We start from the raw sequence: 23,568 nt of genomic DNA on the forward strand, positions 1-23,568 counted from the left end.
GTACTGAAATTCCGGTGAAACGGTATTTCTGGATACAGTACAGTACAGTATGTGATGGGGAAATGACTGGATCTACAGTATTGCACTGTACAGTACTGTACTGTACAGTACTGTACAGTACAGCCTGGTTACTAGCAGGGGCTGTACAGTGTACTGTACACTCTCAGTGTACAGTACTGTACGATAGCCATTAAAACGAAGTGGATAGTACTGTACAGTACAGAAATTCTTTCAAATCTATCAGTACCATAGAGGTTTTTACCTCCATGATTCGATATGTCAAGTCGCAACGGTCATGATCGTGAAATAGATTTGTTGATCGTTTGTTGTACTGTACATAGTCAAAGGAAAAGAGATTGCACGCGGTTAGGCTTTGTCTTTGTTACTGGACCACATAACTTTTATGCAAAGTATGGATATGGATTAGGGATCTTCTAAATCGTTTCTTTTATTTTCATAAGAGAAATCATACATTGTATCATATATTCGTATTAGTACATAATGGACGTGCCATACAGGTTTAAATTCGCCTTTTCTTTGACCTACAGTACATACTACATACTGTACTGTACTATATTGTAGCTTTAGAACTTTTCTCCGCAAGCTGACGCTGACACCTATGGCTTGAACTTCGTGATGAAAGCACGCGGTATCAAACACAGAAAAGACAATTTACTGTACAATGTTGCGACTTTTATGACGTTGAATTACGCTGCAGAAAAGCAAATTGATCTGCGTGAGTTTTTGAAGTCGGGATCATATGTAATATTGTCCTTAAATAGAGCTTTCAAATGAATTGACTGTCAATCAAAACTCATCGAAACAATAATAATTTAAAATATGGAATTAAATTCTCTTCCTTGAGTAGCGGGATATAGTTAGAAATAAGGCAGTACACACGTAGCGTGGCTTTTAAAAATTCATTGCTAATGCTATCGTAGTTGAGAGGTCCCTTCTCCTAGCACAAATGTACAGCACAGCATGGGCGTATGTTACGAGGAAGGCCACTTACAGTAGTGCAATTAGTGCTATACACTGTACGTGGTTGTGATGATACAGTAATTACAATGATAAATAAATGACACGGGTTACTAGGCGATTATCGCAATTGCTGGCACGAAATGGTATGCTTTCAATGAAAACACTGCTACTCATCGGGGCTAATAAAATTTAATTTATAACTGTTAAAGCCAAGGTTCATTTACATTTATTTATTTATTATTTTATTATTTACAGTAAACTTTATAAACCCCTTAATTAGTTTTAGAATGTTTCTATTGACGGTTTTCAATATCTATATCTACCTTATTTACTCTACAGTACAAATGGTAGTGTTCGACACATTGGCATCACTTTTTACGGTACATCATACGGTGAGGCAGTTGCGGGAAAATGAACACATGTTTCTGGTATTTCTTTGTTCTCCTTCACACACTGCACTGTACTGTACTGTGCAGTATCTCGGACACTACTAAATACTGTACTGTACAGTACATGATATTGTACACTGTACTGTACACTGTACACTGTACAGTACAGTACATGATACAGTAGCGAAACTTCTTTCTTTTATGTACTGTACAGTGTATTTATCAATCTATGATTTCAACAATGGACGTCATTTGAATTGTCACGAACGTCACGGTCTTGCGTAAAAGATTAAAGTGGAAGGGCCCGGGCTGGCTCGGCTAATGTTTGTTTCTTTCATCTGGAACGCAGTCATTCACCCGCCATTCACAGTCACAGACGACTGACAGTAAATCAATACAGCAAGGTTGGACTCTGGCCACTTCATTCGCGCTCTTGCCTCTTGTCTGCTCCTTGATCCATTCACGCACGCTCGTAATAATTGACTGCATTGTTGACAGGCGATGCTTGCATGGACTTATCTTCTTGTTGTATTGTACCCAAACGCAACGCTAGGCATCCCCTTTCTTAAAAGCTGTTGCATTGTTTCAAATTCTTTCCTCATTTGCACCCAGCAGCTGCAGCCAACAGAAAGCAAAAAACAAGAACTCGCTCGACGGTAATCATGGCGGATTCAACTGAAACACTTCGACGAGACAATACAATGGTTGCAACAGCAAAGGTTAGAAAATAGACTGGATCATTGAACGCAGTAATATCTTAAAATTATGGTCACACATCTTAACAAAAATCATCATTAACGCCTGTGTTCATAAATGACATTGCAAATGCTCACGCTTTTTTTTGTTTGCGTATAACCTAATGTATAGTATATCAATGCAGTTATTGAGTTATCGAGTTTATATATAGTTATATACAGTACTGTACAGTACTGTATGGTGAGACTAATAATACATCAATAAGCAAGCGTTCTTTATGCATATTCAGTACTTTCGTTGTAACCGTAGCAGTACTGTACTAACCTATCCTGCTTTGAGATTCTTTGTGTTTTACGATTTTATTCGACGGTACTGTAGTACAATGCTGCGTGAAAGTTAGTATAAATGCTTTGTGTATAGCAGCAAAGATGCGAATTTTGTGCTAAAGATACTTAAGTAAAGACACCGGGAATATTTTTAATTTAGTAAGTGCAAGTACTATTCAGGTTAAGCAAAAATCATCAACTGTAATCTAGGTTTTGAAGTTTATGCTCAATATACTGTATACGCATTGGATCAAAATACGTATTTACAGTAATTTAATCATTACTCAGAACGGTATATTTAACTTTTTCACTGTAATCACAAGTTATTGAGAGCATTGAATTTGGTAAAATTAACAATTTGTATTAATATTCCTAGGAAGGTAAAGAATTCCTAGGTGATCAGATCGAATTGAACGCAAAGACCCGTGGTCAGCAGAAAGACTTGGAAAGTGTTAGTCAGGATATTGATTCTCCTAGTAAATTATTGCGAAAGAGTACAATGGCTGCTACCGTTGAGGTATGACGCTGCAGTATTTTGATGATTTGATTATCGAAAAATACAATATTTGATGACACTTATACGAGAATAATCAACCGTTCTCAAAGCCTTGGTAGAAGCTATTGAACGACTGAACACTCCGTATAATTTAATGCGTACCTCGTTCATATTTCTTAAGTTGGTGAAATATTGCTTTTATCGTTTGTACTGTAGCGTACTTTTCGTACACCGTAGTACAGCACTGCTGGTGTCAATTCGGTACAGTGCATGCTATTTAATACAGTGATATAGTACACTCAGATATAAAGTTGATTGTTATAACTAAAAATAATAACGGGAGACATTCAATTCTTAAAATAAATTCTTTTCATTAGAATTTTCGTTATGCACGCAATAAAAATATCATAACATTCATGGTACGGTTACATTTGTGCATGCACACTCCATACCGTAGCATAGTTATTTATTATTTTATTTACAGCGCTGTTGTAGTTTGCTTATTCAAAAGCTCCTTAATTAAGTATATAATATACAAAATATCGTATTTTAGGAGACCGTAACTTATTTATTTTTAATCGGTTGCTAGAAGAAATTTGGAATAAATGGATATGGATAACGCTGCCGATACTTACCAATTCGTTTTTATCTGTCATCATAAACAGTTTTAGACTCCTAAATCTAGGCAGGCGCGACGTACTTAACAGTTTACAGCGCTATGCGTGTGTTGGCGTGTAAAACCAAACTTGAAGTAACAAATTCTTTTTATCTTTCTTTCGGTTCTACAATAAATTGTTAATTACACTACTGTAAATGATAGTGTAAAATATCCGGGTATAGTACTAGTAGTCCATGACAGTACCGGACCGTGCCGTACTCTACGTATAACCGTATAGTTACGCAAACAGCAATACCGTACAATGTATGCAAACTTAAAAAGAAAGCGTTTTTTTACCTCCACGAGTATTACTGTACAGTACTGTAGTTGAAAAATATTATGTAGACACTGACTTGACTTTCGAATTTGTCTTGAGTGGCTGTTAATCAATCACAAAATGAACAGAAAATCTAATTGCGAGTTGTTTTTCTTATCTCATGATAGGAAGGTGCAAAATTAATAGGTGAAGAGAGACTTAGCCGAACTAGGGCTCAGACTGCGGGTGAGACTGGTGAAGAAGATGAAAAAGAATCTACCCCTGCGCTGAAGCGGGATTCGACTATGGCAGTGACTGCTAAGGTGCAACAAAAATTGATTTCACGTTTTAAAGTCCTGTACTGTATTATACTGTACAGCTGTATGTCAAAGCTTTCAAGTTTTGATTCGATTTATTTTATTCATTATGTGTTGATGCCAAGTTTCGTCGTATATAGTCCTACTAATTATGAATGATTTACAACAATGCACCCGACTGTGCAATACCAAAGCGTTACACTACGTGTGTGTTGTTAACAATGTATTGTTGTCTTTTAACCTGTCAAAAACGCAAGTTAATAGTGCCTAAGATTCTGTTGCAATAATACTGCTCATAAACTCGTATCAGTTCTTATAAATGGAGGGTCTTGCAAAAATGAAATCGTATTACTGTACCATGCACTACAGTACTACGTATTATATAAGTGTTTATATAGTTAATGCAGCAGTTTTGTATCCTAGCGATAAGATGACCTTGACGAAATCATGTCTCGTTAGTTGCATCCGTCAAGTACTGGAATTCTAGTTCGTATAATATTGATCCTTAATCAAATTAGTAATTTGTCTGCAATGTCGTCTAAATTTCATTATTTTTATTCGTTGTACAATATGTCATATTTCAGATATGTTTTGTATTTCGCTGTGCTCAGTATCGTTTGCATGATAATCTAGTTAGCGCTGCAGCTACTGAGCACTGAATATGGTACATTCGTTGTAAGATTGCTTACTTTATTAGCTTTAAAACTGCGATGTCTTATATTAATATGGACGTAAATAAATGCAGGAAGGTAAAGAATTTCTTGAGCGAGAGAATTATACTGAGACCGAGCCTAATAATGACGAAGCGGCAAATGATGATGAGAAGGAAGAAGAAAATGGTCATTCCTTGAAAAGAAAAACGACAATGGAAGCAACAATTGCCGTAAGTACTCAGCATTTCTTAGTAGTAAACATTTGGCACACAGTAAACAAAGGATGCCATTGTTGGTCGTCTATCATACAGTACTGTACTGTACCATTCAGTACTGTATAAGTAGTAGTCTCTACTGTTTGCTCCAGTCTTGCGAGTACATTCTCGTGAATAGTGAGTGCGTGACTAGGAGCAGATCTCGTGACTATTTATTATTTTCAGTCAGTAAAAGAGTCTACAGTATGTCACGGTTTTATGTGTACTGTATGGTATTGCCATACTGTAGTGATTGACTGATTGATGATTAATTTTGTTAAGTTGATAGCGTAGTACTGTATTTATTTAAGGAAATTGTGGTCGCTATAAATATTTCTAGTTTTAATGGAGCTACAATATTCGAGCTCTACACGGGCATATTACTAGAGGAAAAATATTACAATAGTATCGTACCGTACAGTGGTAGATCTTGTTCTAATGCAAATGTTGTTAAATATTGATATATATATGTGACATTAAGAGCACATAATTGCTTACAACACTTTCAGGATGCAGAATCGTTCATGAAGCGCGCGAAGGGCAGTGAAACTGATACAATAAAGGAAGAGGAAGAAGTAAAGGCTGATAATGGAAATGATAATGGAGACGATCAAAGTTAAAAAGACCACTCTGAGCTAATTAACATGGCGTTATAAGTTGTAGTAGTAGACCTTTAGCAACGATTCCATTTGTTTTACCTTATAGCGTTCGAGCTTCGCCAGTATTGGTTAATAACTTGTCTTTAGTAACTTGTATAAACATTCAACCATAAATATTATTAACATGTAAACGGTAAACTGTATCAAAGCGCAGTATCTACATTGTTTCTAGGTTTAGAGCGCATATTAATAAATTGTTTTCGATCTCATTATGCTACAGTACATCATTCTTTTCTCGTCACAAACATAGCGACACCTTGCAAGAAATTTATAAATAAGCGTATAAATCATCGTGTAAGATTGGAGTAAACTCCACTCATTATAAATCAGTGAAATATTTTATCAACTGCAAATCTAATCAAAGTATCATCAGGTAGATTTCTCTTCAGTGAATTTACTATTTCTTTTTTCTGCCGACTGAGTAATGAGTCATAGGTATGAGTGCGTGCTTTGTGCTGAGTACTGTACAATACCAAGTAATACAGTATTATAATGATCAGAAAATCCTGTTCTTACGGAATGGCGTGCTGGTTAAGCCAGTGACCAATAACTATATTTCGAGTTATCTTGGGATTTGAGCATGTGTACTAGACCGATTTACTTAACTAGCTCCAATCCGTCTGATATTGATACTGTTGCATAGTGTTGAAGGATGAAAGGTCTGCAAAATGAGTAAAGACAGATATCGAATAAAATCCTTACGCGATACTACAAACAAAGTGTTCTAAACGTTGAGCAGTTTTCATTCACGACAACTGTTTTACACATTCAACTACTGTATATTCGTACTCATGGCAGTGGTTTCAGTTCTTCAGCGCGTACAGTATACGGTACAGTACACAGGGACAGTGTCCATGGTACTGTACTGTACACTACAGTATCGTCAAATCACTGAATGTACAGTACAGTACTGTATATTGTATACAGTATTGTGTACTGTACAGTACTGTACTGTGCTTTCTATTTAAAGTAATGTACTGTACGTGTAGACTGACCACCAAGAGACCATAGCAGTAATTTGCGGAGGACATATTTTTCAAGATGTTTTCCGCTATATCAAGGGTTAAAGGTAGGCATTTAGGAAGCTGCGTTCGCAATCATAAAGTAATGATCTAAGCATTTCATTGAATACGACGTTAACTCTGGTACTGTATTTCTTTCTTGTTTATCAGGAACTCTGCAGTTATTAAACGATGCCACACTTTCCTTTGCTCGTGGTAACATATTAAGAAATTTTTCCTCCAGCTCAATGATGTGTAATAAATGGATGCGACGTGATAAGAAGAGACGAGCCCTATTCGATAAGTTTGAAGGTGAAAGATTAAGATGGAAAACTATCGCAAAATCTGCTATTTTACCAAAGGAAATTACTAACTATGCCAAAGAAGTATTACATAACAAGTTTCCTCGGGACTCTAGCATTACCAGGATTCGCAACAGATGCAACCTTACTGGAAGACCTCGCGGACTTGTTAGACAGTACGGTATTTCGAGGATTAAGTTTCGCGAGCTTGCAGATTCTGGCAAATTAGCCGGTGTGACCAGATCGTCGTGGTGAATTCTTAATGGTCTGTCTACTGGAGGCTAAATTAGAATTTCTTACTAAATGTAAATTGTATCTATGATTGCATACTGACGATAGAACTATGAAATTATAATTGATCCAAATGACGAACACATACTATATAGTTTAGGATGGTTAAGGGTGAGCAACACATGATGTACATACAGTACAGTATGGAGTTAATATCCGACTTATTTTAGTGCTAGTTATTTATTTCGTAATGTCGTATAACACAAAGCTATTTTGAAGCATTTATTTCTGTTCTTCCGCGAGTAATTTCAGTTGCTTTATATCAAGCTGATTATTCGTTTCAGTATTTTAGATGAGCTCATGTGATGGTGAAAAACGTAGATTTACCGTTTTTTTAAATTTTTATGAATGTAATGTTACCTAGGCAAACAATATGATTGTACGATGGTGCATCTTTGCCTCTGCATTAGTTTTTGATTGTTGCTACCAAATTTTAAAAACTATTAATGTTTATAATTTGGCGGCAATTACTAATAAAAGCGCTTTTCGCCCTTTATACGTATGTTGAATTGTAATATTTTTCATACACATTATGTTCTACTAGAAATGGTCCACGATTGGACGTAGTCGTATACAGTATGTTATATTGCTGTAAGTATATCCAGTGCAAGAATTTCGTATTTGATGGAACGCAAATCCGCTATAACGTAGGTATTACGGTAATTTCCTAATACTGTTGCAGCGAAATTGACCGTTTATTCAGCTCATCATGTATTACATTCGGAAATTTTAATTTCCATAATCGACTAAAAGAAAAGTTTAATTGAAGACTACGACTATTAATCTTTCCTGCAGCAGCCTTAACAATCGTCATACTGCTTTAAATTAAAGCGAACGATTAGTGTAGACGTAGTCTATCAATTACATGCTGAATATCACTAATAACTCTATCTATATCGGAAATGCTGGTTTCACGTCCCACGCTGAGTCTTAGGGCGTTATATGCAATTTCTTTCGGTATACCGATGGAAAGAAGGATCTCGGAGGGACTAAAAATGGAAAGTCAATAACAATATTACTTTCTGCTATGATTTCATGAAAATACTAGCTCAACATGGCTAGTGCATAGGTGAATCACCCTTTTCTAATTTGAATTAAATCTCATGCTATAAATTCGCCCCTGGTATGGCGTGTTATCATATTATTATAGTAAATTACCGATCTTGCGCGTGACAGGCTGCTCCTATACTCGCTACTAAGATCTTTGCATTTGCTAGGATATCCCAACCTGGTAATGCAAAGGCGTCAAATGAGTTCATAGTTACTGCCGCTTAGCAATTTATTTAATTAAATAATAGGAGGCAACCTTTCAATTCTTTTCCGATGAACGAAACATTACAGGTATTGGGTATACGCTGGCTAGTCGGAAATTGGCCGTTAAAATGTACCATTTCGCCGAATTTTTCCTAAATTACGTTGATAAAGGAGACGTTAATATATACGTACAGTACATAAGTGCAGAAGCTACCTAACTTAGAGGAGGACTTGAATCAATATGAATCAACATTACTCATTATAAATACGTGATTGCCTTAAGCAATTAAATTAGCAAACCTTCAATCTATCTTCAAGATAGTCCCTTATTTTTGCCATATGAGTAGAGTATAATTCCACATTCTGTGCAACCAAGCTAGCGGCCTTTAAGGCAATATCAAGGGTACAGTAAATACAAAAGCGGTATTAATGGAATAAATGATTTACAAGATTTGCTAGTTGTTTCACTGGATTACCTTACCAAGGCCCGCAATCATGCCAGTATTTTCAGTTCTAAATAATAATAATGTATAGGAAACCTTAAGAGTCAGCGTTCAATGCATATTCTCAAACCTTTGTCTTTAAAAGCTTTCATTCTGCATAATGAATACCCTGATCTCATATTACGCTCTTGACCTCCGCCAAATATCATCGGATAAAGTGGAGTTTCTTTGGCATCGAGATTTTTGACATATAAAGCACCAATTCTTGGTCCATAAAACTATATAAAAATGTCACTTATATATTTTGCAATGATAGGGAATTTATGCATAGTTTTAGAAGTTCTAAGTAATAAGTATCAACTATAGATCACCTTATGCCCAACTATTGTTAAGTAATCGACTCCTAAATCCTTAACTTTTACTGGAATTTTACCTAAAGCCTAAGAAAAACGTAAACATATCATCAGCAGGTCGTAAATGAAATTGTATAAATTTACAGCTTGCAAATTTGTATGCGAAGACATTTTATTTTGTACCTGAGCTGCATCAGTATGGAAATATATTCGATTATGAAGTTCTCTCACGCAGTTCAGAGCCTTAACAGCTTTAGCTATTTCTGCTATAGGCTAATTAACCATAAAGTAGTCATTGAAATATTTGTAAATGTTGGTACATTAATAAGCGAGAATTATATGTGATCATTATAGATTTTAATTTCATCGAAATTAAATATTAACTAAAGCATTAATATTTAGGAATTACTTGGATTATTCCAGTTTCATTGTTTGCAAGCATAATTGAAATCAAACAAGTATTTGGCCTGTGAGTGAAAATTCATAATTCAATTGATTCTGGTTTTTACGGATAGTGATAATAATAAATCACGCTGCTAATGAATTCAATTGAAAGTAAGCAATCGTGTTACATTCGATTTCTGAAAATCAATAAGGCAAATCTAACGTATGAAAATGTGCATTACCTAACTAACTGAGTAATGCCATCACATTTTACAGTTCCCCCTGAAGCTTGAGTAGCATTTACAACTGTGTATTCTATGAGATCAAGAGTAGATATGCCAGTAAAATAACTAAAGAACAGCAAATTTTAATTGCATAAAGCGAATCTATGATTTCGCTCTAGAACCTTGGAGTAGTAAAAAAGTAGACGGTTATTTTGAAAAAAAGAATCTGCAATCACGCATTTCTGACTGGACTTTGTGTAAATATAGAAGAAATGATTATATATTAAATAATTAGTTAATTTCTATTGGCATTATACCGAGGATATTTTCATTTGCTAGTTTTTCCAGTACTAATTTGACAGAGTCATGTTCCATATTAGAGGTAATTATATGCGGTAGATCACCAGATTCTTTGCAAAGTCTGGAATAATGTGTAGTAACAGATCTTATAACCATGTTATTGGCCTAGAATATTGAAAAATAAATTTGCAAGATAATCACTAACATTTACTAAAAAAGAAAGCTATACGTCGATTTGCAGAAACAGTAGCTTACCTCTGTTCCGCCTGATGTAAAAAGGATATCTAATTTGATCAATATCATAATAATACATAATTTGGTTAGTAAAAATTCTGACACTCGCTTCCATTGGCAAGTTTTAATTCCTGTAACATTATTATTACATTTAATTTTGTTTATTATCCTGTACCAGATGCATCGTCCAAATTAATCATTCTTGCTACGTTAGTTCTGGCTTCGTCAATAACCTTCTTTGCTTTGATGCCTATTTATTTATTAATGAATCGTACCTTAATTATATTTCAGTAAGAATTAATTAACTCAAAGGAAAAGTCTCGTAATTTGGAGTAAGCAGTGTAGTTCTCAGCAAAGCGACGGGAGTTTGCACTAGTAACTATTATTTGATGTAGGGTGATAATTAATTATACAGTGCATGATTCACAGTACTGTATCCAGTACGACAGATCAAAGCTGTAAATTAGGAGATCAGGTCTCTCTTCAAGCTTAGCACTGAAAGTTATATTATTTTAGAGTAGGCGCTAGCACCCCATTTATGGGCAAAATTTTATATGATTACCGTAATGATGGGAACTACTTGGATTCCCCCAACAATCTTTAAGGGCATGATGAATAGCCTCTAATACCTCTGGAGCTACAGGTGTTGTTGCGTTGAAGTCAAGGTACACAGTTTGAGGATCTCCAGCAGCACTAAATGATCAACATCAAGACAAAACATTTGCATTGAAATTACAGAGTATTGTAGAGTACTGTACATATGCAGCGCTGTTAAAATAGATGCTACTCGTGCTACGTGAGGGCAAACTATAAAAATAATAAGTTGTAAAGTTTGAATGTATTAATTAAATATTAGTGAAAATCGCATCAATCATCCTAAACAAGTCAAAAATATATTTTGTGCTGTACCCTATGGCGTTCTCCATGAGCAATCCACTAATCTAGCAGAGTGTACGAGTATCTCGTTGTTTACATCGTCTGTCATTGCTGAACTACAGTACTGTACAGGCAGTCACAGAGTCCTTGTACTGTAATCATCCTTACTGTACGTACAGTACTGTACAGTACAGTACAGTACAGTACAAGGCAAGACCTCTCTGTGCACTGTACACGCCGTACTGAAGTGTGTACTGTAAGTACAATACAGACAGACATACAGACTACTAAAGTATTTTACAGTATTACCCCTTTGGTTCATACAGTACTGCTACATGCACACTGCAAACTGTGTTTGGTTCGTAGAAGTTTGCTTACGGTTCATAATAAAGCCTGCATCATTATTAACGAGCTCAGAGGGCGCGGAATATCCGCCGAAAACAGAATATGGCCTCCGTGCTTTACTTGGAGCACTACTTAGATAGTAAGGATGACTAATATATGTTCTATTGACGTATTATTAATGATGCAGTTCCTTCATGACATCGTCATTCTCTAGAGATATAAAGTGCAGCATGTAGGCTGCACATCATACACATTAGACACTCAATTTTACTGCCACTGTAAACATGATCGGTCGATATGTAGTTATTTTTACTCTGATAAAGTTTAATTTATTATTTATTAATTAACTATTATAGATGCGTGTAGATTTGACATCTCTGTTTAGGGACTTTAATGTGAAACTTCGTGATCATTTGATGATAATAGTAAAGTATATCTCTCTCGGTTGTAAGGGGTTATATTGAGTCATAAAACACCTTATTTTCGCTATTCGATGAGGCAGGAACGGTACAGTTACTGTACACCGCACTGGACAGAACGTAGCATCATGGTAGCATACTATACTCTATGAACTATAGTATTACAGTACATTATTATTTATGGGAAAATTAATTAATAGCGTAGAATGGTATCGTAGTGTGCGGTATTTATAACATTTATATCGACATTTTTCTGAACCGCCATAGTTGTTATTACGTTACAATGAGGTTACATTGATTAAAAAAGGGGGCCAGATTGATCTAAAAACCCAATATAAAGTCGTCACATCAGTAAAGTTCCATAGAATTTCTCAAAAAGGTATCTTCCAAACAGTACCTTATTTGATTGAACTATAGTATCTATCAGGCTTTACTGTCGATTTACTACACAAGTGTACACTGTATGGAGAGTCCGAGAGTCAGCAGGTCTCAGTTTATGGCAGATAGCCCAGTGCTCTGAAAATGTGCACTTTTAGTGAGTAGTAATTATATATTTTCCCTAAAATTATGATTATATGTAAATGACTGACTTTCAGGGTCTCGAATTCGCTCAGCAATCAGTGATGACATCACTGATTGCATTCTATACTAAGCACTGTACCGTATTCGTGTATTTAGTCATAGTACAGATTAATTAATTATTGTATATAATTATATATGCAATTATCTGTCCAATCAATACTGTAGTTTGGTTACTATAATTAGCTGGAACTTGAAGCAATTTAGGACCCAACCCTTTGCTACATTGCTACTTCAATAGCAGAGATTACTATCTCGATCATCGATCATAACCATCAAGCCATAAACGGATATTTTTGAGAGTGACTAGCTTTTTTTGTACTATTCGATATTGAATGCGTGATGTACTGTAAGTACAATGTACGTATACTGTATGATTAGAGAATTGTAAAATCATACTTCGTATGTGGTAGTAAAAAATACTGTGAAAATTGAGTAATCAATGTAGGTCATCCTATAATTATTATAGTAATCTTTGACGCGTTGTTGTTTGCTAAATTAATTTTTGTAAGCTTATGATAGTAATCTTTGACGCGTTGTTGTTTGCTAAATTAATTTTTGTAAGCTTATGTTACGTTATTTGGATATTAGGTGTTCTCTGCGTTAGTACTGTAAATAAAGCTCAATAAACTCGTGAGGCTTGAGATCAGTAAAATAGAATAATAACACTGTGGTCTACAAGATTCAACAATTGACAGTGCGAAACGTTAATTCACTAAAATTTATCTTAATCTACACAGGTTTATGCCTGTACAATGACATGCAAGTCATAAATCCTTAATTGCTCTACGTAGTTTAGATCCTTTTATCATGTTCCCTTATGCCGATACTGTCTATGTATCTAGGAATTATTCGTAGTAACAACAGTATTATAATGTATTACCGTCATGTCAGCTGTTGCTTTAAGTATAAAAACTGCATTTTCTGAATGCGTTTCACCATCCAATTAGCAACCGATATAACTATGAGGTACAGTAGCGTTATTTCGATGTGTAAAAGGTACTACCTTTGAATAGATATTTTCTCGGCTATATCCTTCTTGATCAAAGACCAATATCAATATTTAAGTTGCCAGTCTAGGCTAACGTTTGGTATTGGAGTACAAGAATAAATGATATTTGAGAAACTTTTAACGCTATTATTTAAGCTATATTTAGTTCTGTGGGTATATTTCGGAACAAGAATCCTAATTATTGCGTATACGTGATTTTTTTCTTTTCGTTAGGTATAGAAAGTCTGCCTTCTGAATTACAAAGGAATTTCACGTTAATGAAAGAGTTGGATCAAAAAAATCAAGGTAGAGTATTTATGCGGTGTTATTACCTCGAGATTTTGGTTAGGATAGTTACAGTAGTTAGTAAGCTCTTTGTAACTACTATTCATTATTTCTAAATTTTCGCTTATATCCAAGATATAAAAGGAGAAATCGATAAATTAACACAGCAATATGTACAAGAAGTATCTAATTTAAAGAGCGATGAAAGGCAGCAACGATTGGATGATATAAATTGTACCTACAAGAAAAGTCATATGATCTGTGATAATAAAGTTCAACTTGCAACTCAGACATATGAAATGGTAGGTTATACTAGTAACCACGGATTCATTTGTACGCTATTGCAGTATGATGAACAATATTAACTTCAAACTTACCGTGAAAAGTAAATTGATTGTGATGAATTTGTTGAAATACGCTTAAATAGTAGCTCGTTTACATTGTACAGGTACAGTATGTAGCAGATTTATTTCAACTTGTGGTATCATGGTTGACTTTAATCTTTCAGTTTTTGTTACTGATTTCGTAATTGCTAAATAATGAACGATTTTTCTGATAACTCTTCTCGTAAATTATAGGTTGATAAACATATTCGAAGATTAGATTACGAACTAGCCCGATTTGAAGCTGACTTGAAAGAAAAAGAACAGGAAATTACAGGTATTAGTGTATAACTAATGGATAGGCGTTTTGATGTACGTTCCTTTTGCTATCTTTTTAATTACTTGTACATACTTCTCTGATGAATGATAAAACGACTTAGATTCTCATACAATGGTGGAAAATCAAGACATAAAAAGTAAGTATCATTAATGATAACTCTAGAAGTCTAGGAGTTGTTTAGATACAGAAATTTTCATTCCTTATAGAAAACCGAAGCCGCTCTACAGGACGGAAAAAGACGAGCAGAAAAAAGTTGAAAACATCAACGTTAGTAATGCGGCCAAATACTACTACTTGCGAATATGTAAAGTTAGATTGATTTAGTAATTATAGATGTTGGATGCAATAGGCTTGAAACTATCTCCAGTGCTGCATCTGTGATTGCACAATCGCAATCTATATTTAATGCAAGAGCTGTAGATATGCCAGTGGATCCCAATGAACCTACTTATTGTTTATGTCATCAGGTGACTTAAAACATTAGAATAGAAACTTTTAGGGTTACGTTAATTATGCTGCGTCTTTCAGTAGTCTTGTTACTAAATCCGAGGATTATGCTCTAGGTTTCTTATGGCGAAATGATTGGATGTGATAACACTGAAGTAAGACACTATTTGTTATGCGTCGATGCTCATAAATCTGACATAACGCTTATTGATCATGCAAATAATTTGTTTTTTCTAATGACATGTAGTGCCCTATAGAATGGTTTCACTTTCAATGTGTTGGATTAACTACAAAGCCGAAAGGAAAATGGTTTGTTACTTTAGCACATATACCCTTTCTTTACATTTATTGATTACCCAGCTTCAAAATCGTACATCTTTACAAACTTGATTGTTAAATCAAATATGCTTTTACAGGTATTGTCCCAAATGCACACAATCAAGAAAGAAGAAATGATATGCTTCAGTTATCTAGCCAATGAATGTCTTGTATGGATCAATCCATGTAAAATTTTGATTTCTGCATGTATTAAATGAAATTCATTTACTTTGTCAGTTTAATCGGCTTGATGATAATACCACTTAAGTCTAATCTGAACCTCAACTACTAGTTCGCCCGAGAACGCTAATCATAAATTTGTGAAATTGTAAATAACTAGTTTCCAGTTTTCACAATCTACTGAGAAAGTAAACCATAGAGGGTTTCCTTCGCCTCTATAGAGAACGCTACCACTACGTTATGTTGGTAATAAGGCGATACTTATTTATGCAGTGTTATTTATAAACCTAGATGCAAATTGAATGTTGCGATTGACCAGATCTTTTTTCTTGATTTCTCTTATCCTGAGTAATAAAATTACGCCTTGTAATATAACTGAGCTCTTGACGTATGTAATTAATCAATCAATATACTTTCGTTTAATTAAGAAATAATTGTTAGTGATCTATGCTCATTAGAGTTCGATTATTGAATGGACCACCTGTTAATGAGGTTAGGTCTATTACTACTTAGAATATTCATGTATTACATTTATTTTGATCAGTGACTGCATGTTAAATTGATCACCCAATCAATTTATAAGGATTGTACAATACTACTGAACCATGATGGAATGCTTTCATAAATTTAGCTGTCTAAGTAAAAGAAATTTGATTTTTTTCTTTGTTTGCCACGATTTATAACGTTGTATTATAGTACGGATTAACCTTTGAATTAATCGTTGTTTGTAATTGCATGACAACACAATTTGTGTCTAGTAGAGTAGGTACATAGCGTTATACACGCATGGTGGGTAAATTATTGTAGCTTGCTCTCATTTTTAGCAATTTTACTGATTGGACAATAACGCCGTACTTTGTAAGGTCTTGTACACGTATATGTTTTGCAATCACCTGAGGGGTATAATTGTATAAATTTCCCATCCCTTGTATACTTGAATAAAATAAACCGTTTGTACGTTCTAAAAGAATGCGTTATCCATTTTTGAAGTATGTACTTTCATTCCGTTCATATACAGAATGTGAGCAATTAACTCCAGGACTATAATTAATATCCTGTAAAACGTGTTATTAGAATTCATCATAGCTTATTTGAAAGCTTTAAATAATTGATCTTTCAAAGGTCATGAATGTAATTTTATCTAACTTCTAGTTTATAATTTATACAATACATATACTTTATTGCAAAACAGTACCATAGCCAGATTGATTAGTAGTTCTTGTTTAACGCGCTTGCCGTTAGCGGTACATATGTTAAGAACAATTTATCAAATAAAGTTTTAGTGCCATCATGAAGTTTAATTACATTCTCCGATGAACAAACCGAGCACGAAACTGAATTTACTGATCACGGTAAGATTCAATAAGATGGATAAGAAATACATATGCAGTAGTGTTTGTATTAATTAATCAATTATCGAAATGACGGGATCTTCAAGCTTGATAGGTACGAGTATAGCACAATAACCTGATTAATTCAAAGGACTTTAGAGCGATTGATTATACGTACAATAATTATGTGTACAATGCTACGTACGCATTTGCATAATACATATACACACATAGTGATGCAAATTCTTCATAAGATAAAATTTTTTTTAGTAAGTTAGCTAGAATGTTTTCAGCGAATAAAAAATTCTTGCGTATACTGACATTTGAGCCAGTAAATAAAGACAACACTAATACGTGTATATCCAGAACTGATACAGTGCTGTAGTATCATTTGTTTACTTATCCCATCTAAATTTTAGTAACATGGTAACCACAAATACGCGTATGATCGATCTTTATTGAGTTCTCTAATACTATTATTCATTCAGTTTTTAATGGTTAAGTTACCCAAAAATGACGTTTCAGATTTCAATGTGAGTACTTTTGTAGATACAAATATACTCGTGCTCTGAGATGAACGCATACGCATATGAAGAGAAAGCACACTGACGCATACAACGGAATTCGTTATTCAAGGTTAAAGGAAGATGGCTCTGTAAATATTGTAAATAACAATTATTTCAAGTTATAATCCGTCAGACTTGTTTGATGCCACTGTTAGGAAAACCAGGTTTAGAATTTAAAGTGTAACAATAAACCTGTTTTATCTTCAATTGAAAATGTACAAACATCGTCGATTAGTCGACACAAATTTAGACTACGAAATGCACCATGATTTTACGCTTTACTGATGACTAATACCACTGTCACGTGCAACCCATTAAGAAACTTTTAATTTCTCTTTTATTTTTTATCTGATGTTAATAATTAATTCTTATTTAATCATCCGAATGATAGATTGAAAGATTGTTGATTCAAATGATATGATAATACACAGTATTAGAACACTACTGTTTTGAAAATTCACAATGGAGTTGCATCGACGATTGGCATAGCATCTATTGTATAATTCACAGTCCCACGGTAAAAATAACCTTATTCTTATTAGTGCATGTGAGACATTAATTAATACTGAGTTCGAAGGTTTCATCTAGGTTTTATCTCCATCGCTAGTAAATAATTTATCAAATGAGTACCGAAGCAACTCCGAATAAAATGTGTATGACGTTGATAGAACTTGTGATAAGTACTATTTCAGCAGGCATCATACCACTTCTATCCTATACTAGTAGCGCAGAAAGCAGACAATCAACTGTAAGTAGAATAAAAAATTATTTTTAATTTTTATTTATTTATTTATTTTAACACCTGTCAGTCTAACTCAGACGGGTCCAGTAGTAGTGAGATAGTACAGTACTGTGCACTGCCAACTACAGTACAATGTACTGTACTTGATAGTATAGCCGTTACTAAGTACTGTACTGCATACGATACACTTTCTAGAAAGGGTACTCGGTATACTTCAGTATAGCACAAAGACGCAGTTTGAAGCATACGGTGCAGTTTAGTATGGAAAAAAATGGACAAGTGAAACAGGTAAGCCATTGTTCTAATGCTGCTAAAGAAATCATTTATAATTTTCTAACTTTAATAAGGCAAACAGAATAGATTCATAACTGAAAGCCTCGGCATCGTTAACGTTATAATTTTTTTCATATTAACACTCCACCATCTCTAGTTGATACACGGCTACTATTAAAGAATATTAAAGTATTACAGCGGCAACACAAATTACATACAACTGTTCTCTTGCATTGACAATTTGGCATATCGCCTTGTTAGATCTATAGTCTACAGCAAGCCTGACGTGAATAGCAACATGGCAGCAACAGCCTCTACTTCCAATCAAGTTCGAAATAAGCCATCACAAGCTAAATGGCTCGGATATGTCTTAGCTTTACGCCCTTGGTCATTTGCTGCTTCATTTATACCAGTATTACTTGGTTCTGTCCTCTCTTATAATTATAATTACAACTCGACCCAATCTTTTAGTTGGCCAATATTTCTATTGACTGTTATAGTGACGTTGTCGGTACATGGAGCTGGCAATTTAGTCAATACATATTATGATTTTCATCGTGGTGTTGATTACGATGGTGCAGATGATCGGACATTAATCGATCATTTATTGACCGCTGATGAAGTTGTTCGATTTGGTGCCATCTTGTACACAATAGCCTGTTTTGCATTCGCTGTTATTGTTTGCTTTTCACAGGCCAGAATGGAAGTTTTAGCTTTCGTTTTCTTCGGAGGGCTCTCGGGCTCATTTCAGTATACTGGAGGTTTCGGTTTCAAATATTATGCATTGGGCGATATCATGATCTTTATCAGCTTTGGTCCAATTGCCGTTTTATTCGCTTTCATTGCCCAAGCTGGTGTTTGTGTTGTTAGAGTTGTATACTATGCTATTCCTTTAGTGCTAATAACAGAAGCTATCTTGCATAGCAATAACGCTCGTGATCTTGAGTCTGACAAGCGTGCAGGTATAATTACACTTGCTATCATCCTAGGTTACAAACGCTCATACATATTGTACGTTATACTACTATTTACACCTTATCTTATCTTCGCTTGTATGGCTATCATTTCGTCGCCATTCTATGCGTTGCCATTAATAACGCTCTACGGCGGATTAAACTTGGAAAAGCAATTCCGACAAGGAAACCTCAGAAAGTTGCCTGTTGAAACAGCTCGTTTAAATTTGCTATTAGGGATCATGTATGTGCTCAGTTGCTTTCTAACTGGAGATATTTAACTTAATTTGAAATATGCTTATCTTACGGTAGCTTATTATTCGTACAATAAGTCGATCACGATAATTAATGATTGTGAAAAATGATTTGCTGCAATAGATCATGCTGAATTGCGTATTTATCTTTAATATCTTGACCGAGCAACTATCTTGTATAGATCTTAGGAGTTCTTTCGCGAGCCGCAAGACTGTATATATGTAAATTCATTACGCGGTTCTTCTCATCATCCATACAAATGCTTTCCATAATTATACGATATCAAGAATCTGACATATGTGAAATTTAAAAATACTACAGCATAAAGTGAATTTATTGCACCGGAGTAATAGATACTGATTATTCAGACGACTATCTTCCTATACGCTTTGAAATGGTTTCCATCTGAAATAGATGTCTGCTAGCATTAAACGCTTTATTGTAGTAGAAATACAAAATGAAAAATTTGCATTATTAAAATTGCATTGCGTAAAAGCACTTGATCGCTTTGGCTTTGGTTTGTGTTATAGTTAAGTATACACAAGTATAAGATTGTAACAGTCATTAATTTAAAATTTATTCCTCGTATTATTTTCGTGAAAATATTTTACTATATGCAATAAATAAATAATGTCCTGTAATGACTATGGATAAGATTTGAATTCCTAAGGTGTCTCTGTCCTTGCTTACGCAGTCACCATCATTTTTACCGAACCGAAAAGCTGCTTTAACAAATCCTTTCTCTAGGGCTGCAATATTTTTTACTTGTATGCTATCCTTCTGGTACAGTACAGCAATAGTAATACTTTACCTTGAGCATAGTTGTTCGCCGCATTATATACAATATGCGATTAGGTTGAAAGTAAGCTGCGCTGCAGTGATAATGAATATAAGCAATTACTGTAATAGAAGTATTATGATCGTAGGATTTTTATGTAGTGCTGATTTATATTGCTATAACATAAAGAGTTAATGCACAGTGAATACGACAAAAATTTGACTATAGCGACACGTGCTAAATCTACGATAATTAATATAACATACATTATGTATACTATACATCAAGAGACTTTTTAAGAGCTTTTTAATAAGCAGTGTTATTTGCGCTATTCAAAAGAAAAATTGAGCCTGTTTATTAGTTGACGATGTTTAATATTGATAGTACTATTTTTCATGAACTTTGAAGAACTAAGAGAATAATTATGTGTTTTTATGATGGAGATAATACAAGCATTGCTGTACTATATAATTGCAAGCATGGATAGTATGACAGTAATCATAGTATCTATCATGGTGTTTATCCATGTCGATCTAATCAAGCATTTTTATGAGCTAAATTTAATTCTTGATGGTAACGTTAGGCATGTTTAGCTATTGATGCTTACGTGACGTTACTTATTATCTCTACTTGGTTAACCATACGTATTTGTATGAGCCACTTTTTTTAAGATTTACAACCACTTCTTGCAGTCAAATGATACCCGTGTGATCTAATGTTGATGCGCAATGAAGGAAACTATATTTATGCAAGTATATTTCATAAGATTTACATTATTTAATAATATAATTACATCTAATTAAACTTTACATAGCCTTCTAGAATGCTAACTCGTTCGTTCATTTTTACTAACAATTCACCGCAATACTTAAACATATAAAGTATATTATTTTTGTTTGTTGTAAATTTAAAATAAGCATTAAAATTTAATTCATCAAAGTCAGAAAATGAACCGCTTATTATATCGTGCAAATTTATACTATACATGATAACTAAGGAAAATAAACGATTATACTGTAGTGGCCTGCTTTAAAATTTTCTTAAAGCAGTAGCTCATAGTATATGAAATAGCGGAGTAAAATCCTCATTAAGGTAGTAATAACAGATCCTGTTTAATATAAAGGCTTTGAGTTTCTTCATAAATTGGATTAATAACTGCTACAATGTTTGCCAACAACTGTAGAGTATCAGCCTCAGTCGTTGTAGCCTGATCGTTGATTTTAGTTAAAAGGCAAGCTCTGTTAGGTAAAGCGTACATAGCCAAGGCGGTGCCTTTCCTAACCAACCATGGATGAAAGTTAGCTAAAGTTTGGTTATAACAGTCGGACGCAATTGATGAGACTTTATCGTGTTCTTGACTTTCGGACAATTTCTCAAAAAATAATCGAATAAAATCTAACGCACGATGCAAGCGTAACAAGGTACGAGATGCGGAAGGTATTGGGCCTTTGACAATTGTAATATTACGATTGACCTCATATTCAAGCATTGATCGCACACTTAAATAATTTTGGCCTAAGAAAATTGGAATTAGTTAGTAAAAGGTTAAAGGCAAATTTGTATACCAATGAATCTAGCAGATTAGAAAGACCTGCAGCTATTTGCATCCAAGAAGATTGTAATAGCTAGATTACCGGTACAAGATAATTGTTGCTACTGTATACTGTGAATCTAGCAAAGCACATGTGTATATAAATTGAGCATTCTACTGGAATGGTTTCAGCCAGCAGTTGACCTATCATTAATTAATTTACTCTAATTTTACTAGTAAGATCAGCAGTAGTGGCCTAGAGACTGTCTTTAAAGTACACTAAATTTGTAACAGTGCAAGTTTTAATTGTCTAAAATAGGGTTAGCAATCGTTAATGAATTCATTAGTCAAGCAACAGAATACTTACTGTCGATAAGTAGTTTACACGTAAAGTCCAGTAACTATGATCACTACTTATAAATAAATACCCACAATGTAGACCCACAGCTTGAGATACGCGCAGTATTTGGCATATTTTGTTTACTGACAGTGAGCAATTGTAATTACTGGTGATTATCGATCTGTTATTGATTAAGGTTTGCAAGATGTACATTGTAAAGTAATTACAGATAGGATAAATACTCGTTCAAGCATAGAAATGTAATTGTTGATCTACTAGCCACAGAGCCGAAATACTACAATATACCGTGTCTTGACAAAACGTAGATTACTGGGATCAAGTGATTGTTTATCCGATTTGATCCGATTGTTGGGTATCTCATCGAAGTGGAATTTCAGTGGTGTGCAAACCAGATCAAGAGTAAATATGAAAGTTACTATTTCGATAACATTGCACAGCTTCCAGTTTACCTGCATCTCCTTTTCGATGTTTCCTAAGAATTTCAATTTTACTTTTAACGTCTGCAGTGATAAACGAAAACAGCCGGCCAAAATAGTCGAAAAAAACAATTATAGCTTCGTATGCATTGACATACTCATCAACGAGAATGGCACCATCTTCCTTTCGTACCTTACTGAATTGATCAAGAACAACTTCCAAAAAGGCTTTTGGTTCGTTCTTCGCCATTGAACTCCGACAATTAATCAATCCATGAACTACTGTAATAAATAAATATATATATCTGTATATATAATTGATATAAAGTCAGAGCATAGCGTTGACCACCTTGCGCATCAACAACACTGCATCAACTGCTCTAAACTCTGCTGCAGTTTATTTATGCCCTTGCAGGACTTAATAACCTTATACTGTTACGTTTGTATATTGAGCAAATTTAAAATGTTGTGTTTCTATACCGTAAACCTTGTCAGAGAATAAATCCACCTTAGTGTTTCCCCTTGCAGCTTGTCTGCATCCCCTGCAAAATGCTCTTGCTAATAGTTAGTCCGAAGCAGATTGGTAACATACTCAGGTAAGGACGCCAAAACTATGAAATAGTAATACAAAACAGTATAGTAATTATTATTATTATAGCGTAGCACTAGTCAAGCAGTCTGCCGTCTTTACTACTTTAGTACTGCACTGTACACCAGCGTGCTGTGAGAGCGTTGAGTACCAGTACAGTTCGGTACTATACTGTACTGTACTGTATATTGTACAATAA

At 34.4% G+C, this 23,568-nt stretch overlaps 6 protein-coding genes across 6 annotated transcripts; 4 read left to right on the forward strand and 2 right to left on the reverse strand.

Annotated features, from left to right (window-relative positions):
* Window positions 1-2,032: 2,032 nt before the first annotated feature.
* Window positions 2,033-5,885, forward strand: TRIADDRAFT_64030 (expressed hypothetical protein; the record flags this gene model as incomplete). The annotated part of the gene is made up of 5 exons (XM_002113412.1): window positions 2,033-2,089; window positions 2,769-2,909; window positions 3,991-4,125; window positions 4,865-5,002; window positions 5,536-5,885. 5 exons carry the CDS (start codon window positions 2,033-2,035, stop codon window positions 5,644-5,646), a joined length of 582 nt encoding a protein of 193 aa, XP_002113448.1. The 3' UTR covers window positions 5,647-5,885.
* A 1,067-nt stretch (window positions 5,886-6,952) lies between these two features.
* TRIADDRAFT_26263 (uncharacterized protein) lies at window positions 6,953-7,243 on the forward strand (the record flags this gene model as incomplete). Its single annotated transcript, XM_002113413.1, has 1 exon — window positions 6,953-7,243. The coding sequence occupies one exon, from the start codon at window positions 6,953-6,955 to the stop codon at window positions 7,241-7,243; it is 291 nt and encodes a 96-aa protein (XP_002113449.1).
* Window positions 7,244-8,117: 874 nt separating this feature from the next.
* Window positions 8,118-11,397, reverse strand: TRIADDRAFT_57638 (uncharacterized protein; the record flags this gene model as incomplete). The annotated part of the gene is made up of 15 exons (XM_002113795.1): window positions 8,118-8,268; window positions 8,438-8,507; window positions 8,586-8,685; window positions 8,834-8,917; window positions 9,010-9,046; window positions 9,145-9,254; window positions 9,348-9,416; window positions 9,513-9,602; window positions 9,739-9,796; window positions 9,956-10,028; window positions 10,255-10,402; window positions 10,493-10,602; window positions 10,647-10,721; window positions 11,034-11,164; window positions 11,381-11,397. 15 exons carry the CDS (start codon window positions 11,395-11,397, stop codon window positions 8,118-8,120), a joined length of 1,323 nt encoding a protein of 440 aa, XP_002113831.1.
* A 397-nt stretch (window positions 11,398-11,794) lies between these two features.
* TRIADDRAFT_50425 (uncharacterized protein) lies at window positions 11,795-15,532 on the forward strand (the record flags this gene model as incomplete). Its single annotated transcript, XM_002113414.1, has 9 exons — window positions 11,795-11,831; window positions 13,916-13,987; window positions 14,102-14,268; window positions 14,545-14,626; window positions 14,836-14,900; window positions 14,944-15,096; window positions 15,193-15,231; window positions 15,324-15,385; window positions 15,493-15,532. 9 exons carry the CDS (start codon window positions 11,795-11,797, stop codon window positions 15,530-15,532), a joined length of 717 nt encoding a protein of 238 aa, XP_002113450.1.
* Window positions 15,533-18,784: 3,252 nt separating this feature from the next.
* On the forward strand, window positions 18,785-19,720 carry TRIADDRAFT_26333 (uncharacterized protein; the record flags this gene model as incomplete). The annotated part of the gene is made up of 1 exon (XM_002113415.1): window positions 18,785-19,720. The coding sequence occupies one exon, from the start codon at window positions 18,785-18,787 to the stop codon at window positions 19,718-19,720; it is 936 nt and encodes a 311-aa protein (XP_002113451.1).
* Window positions 19,721-21,559: 1,839 nt separating this feature from the next.
* Window positions 21,560-23,030, reverse strand: TRIADDRAFT_26326 (uncharacterized protein; the record flags this gene model as incomplete). Its single annotated transcript, XM_002113796.1, has 2 exons — window positions 21,560-21,987; window positions 22,814-23,030. 2 exons carry the CDS (start codon window positions 23,028-23,030, stop codon window positions 21,560-21,562), a joined length of 645 nt encoding a protein of 214 aa, XP_002113832.1.
* Between the last annotated feature and the right edge of the window lie 538 nt (window positions 23,031-23,568).

Source organism: Trichoplax adhaerens, genomic scaffold, assembly GCF_000150275.1.
Source record: "Trichoplax adhaerens TRIADscaffold_6 genomic scaffold, whole genome shotgun sequence".
NCBI classification, from domain to species: domain Eukaryota; kingdom Metazoa; phylum Placozoa; class Uniplacotomia; order Trichoplacea; family Trichoplacidae; genus Trichoplax; species Trichoplax adhaerens.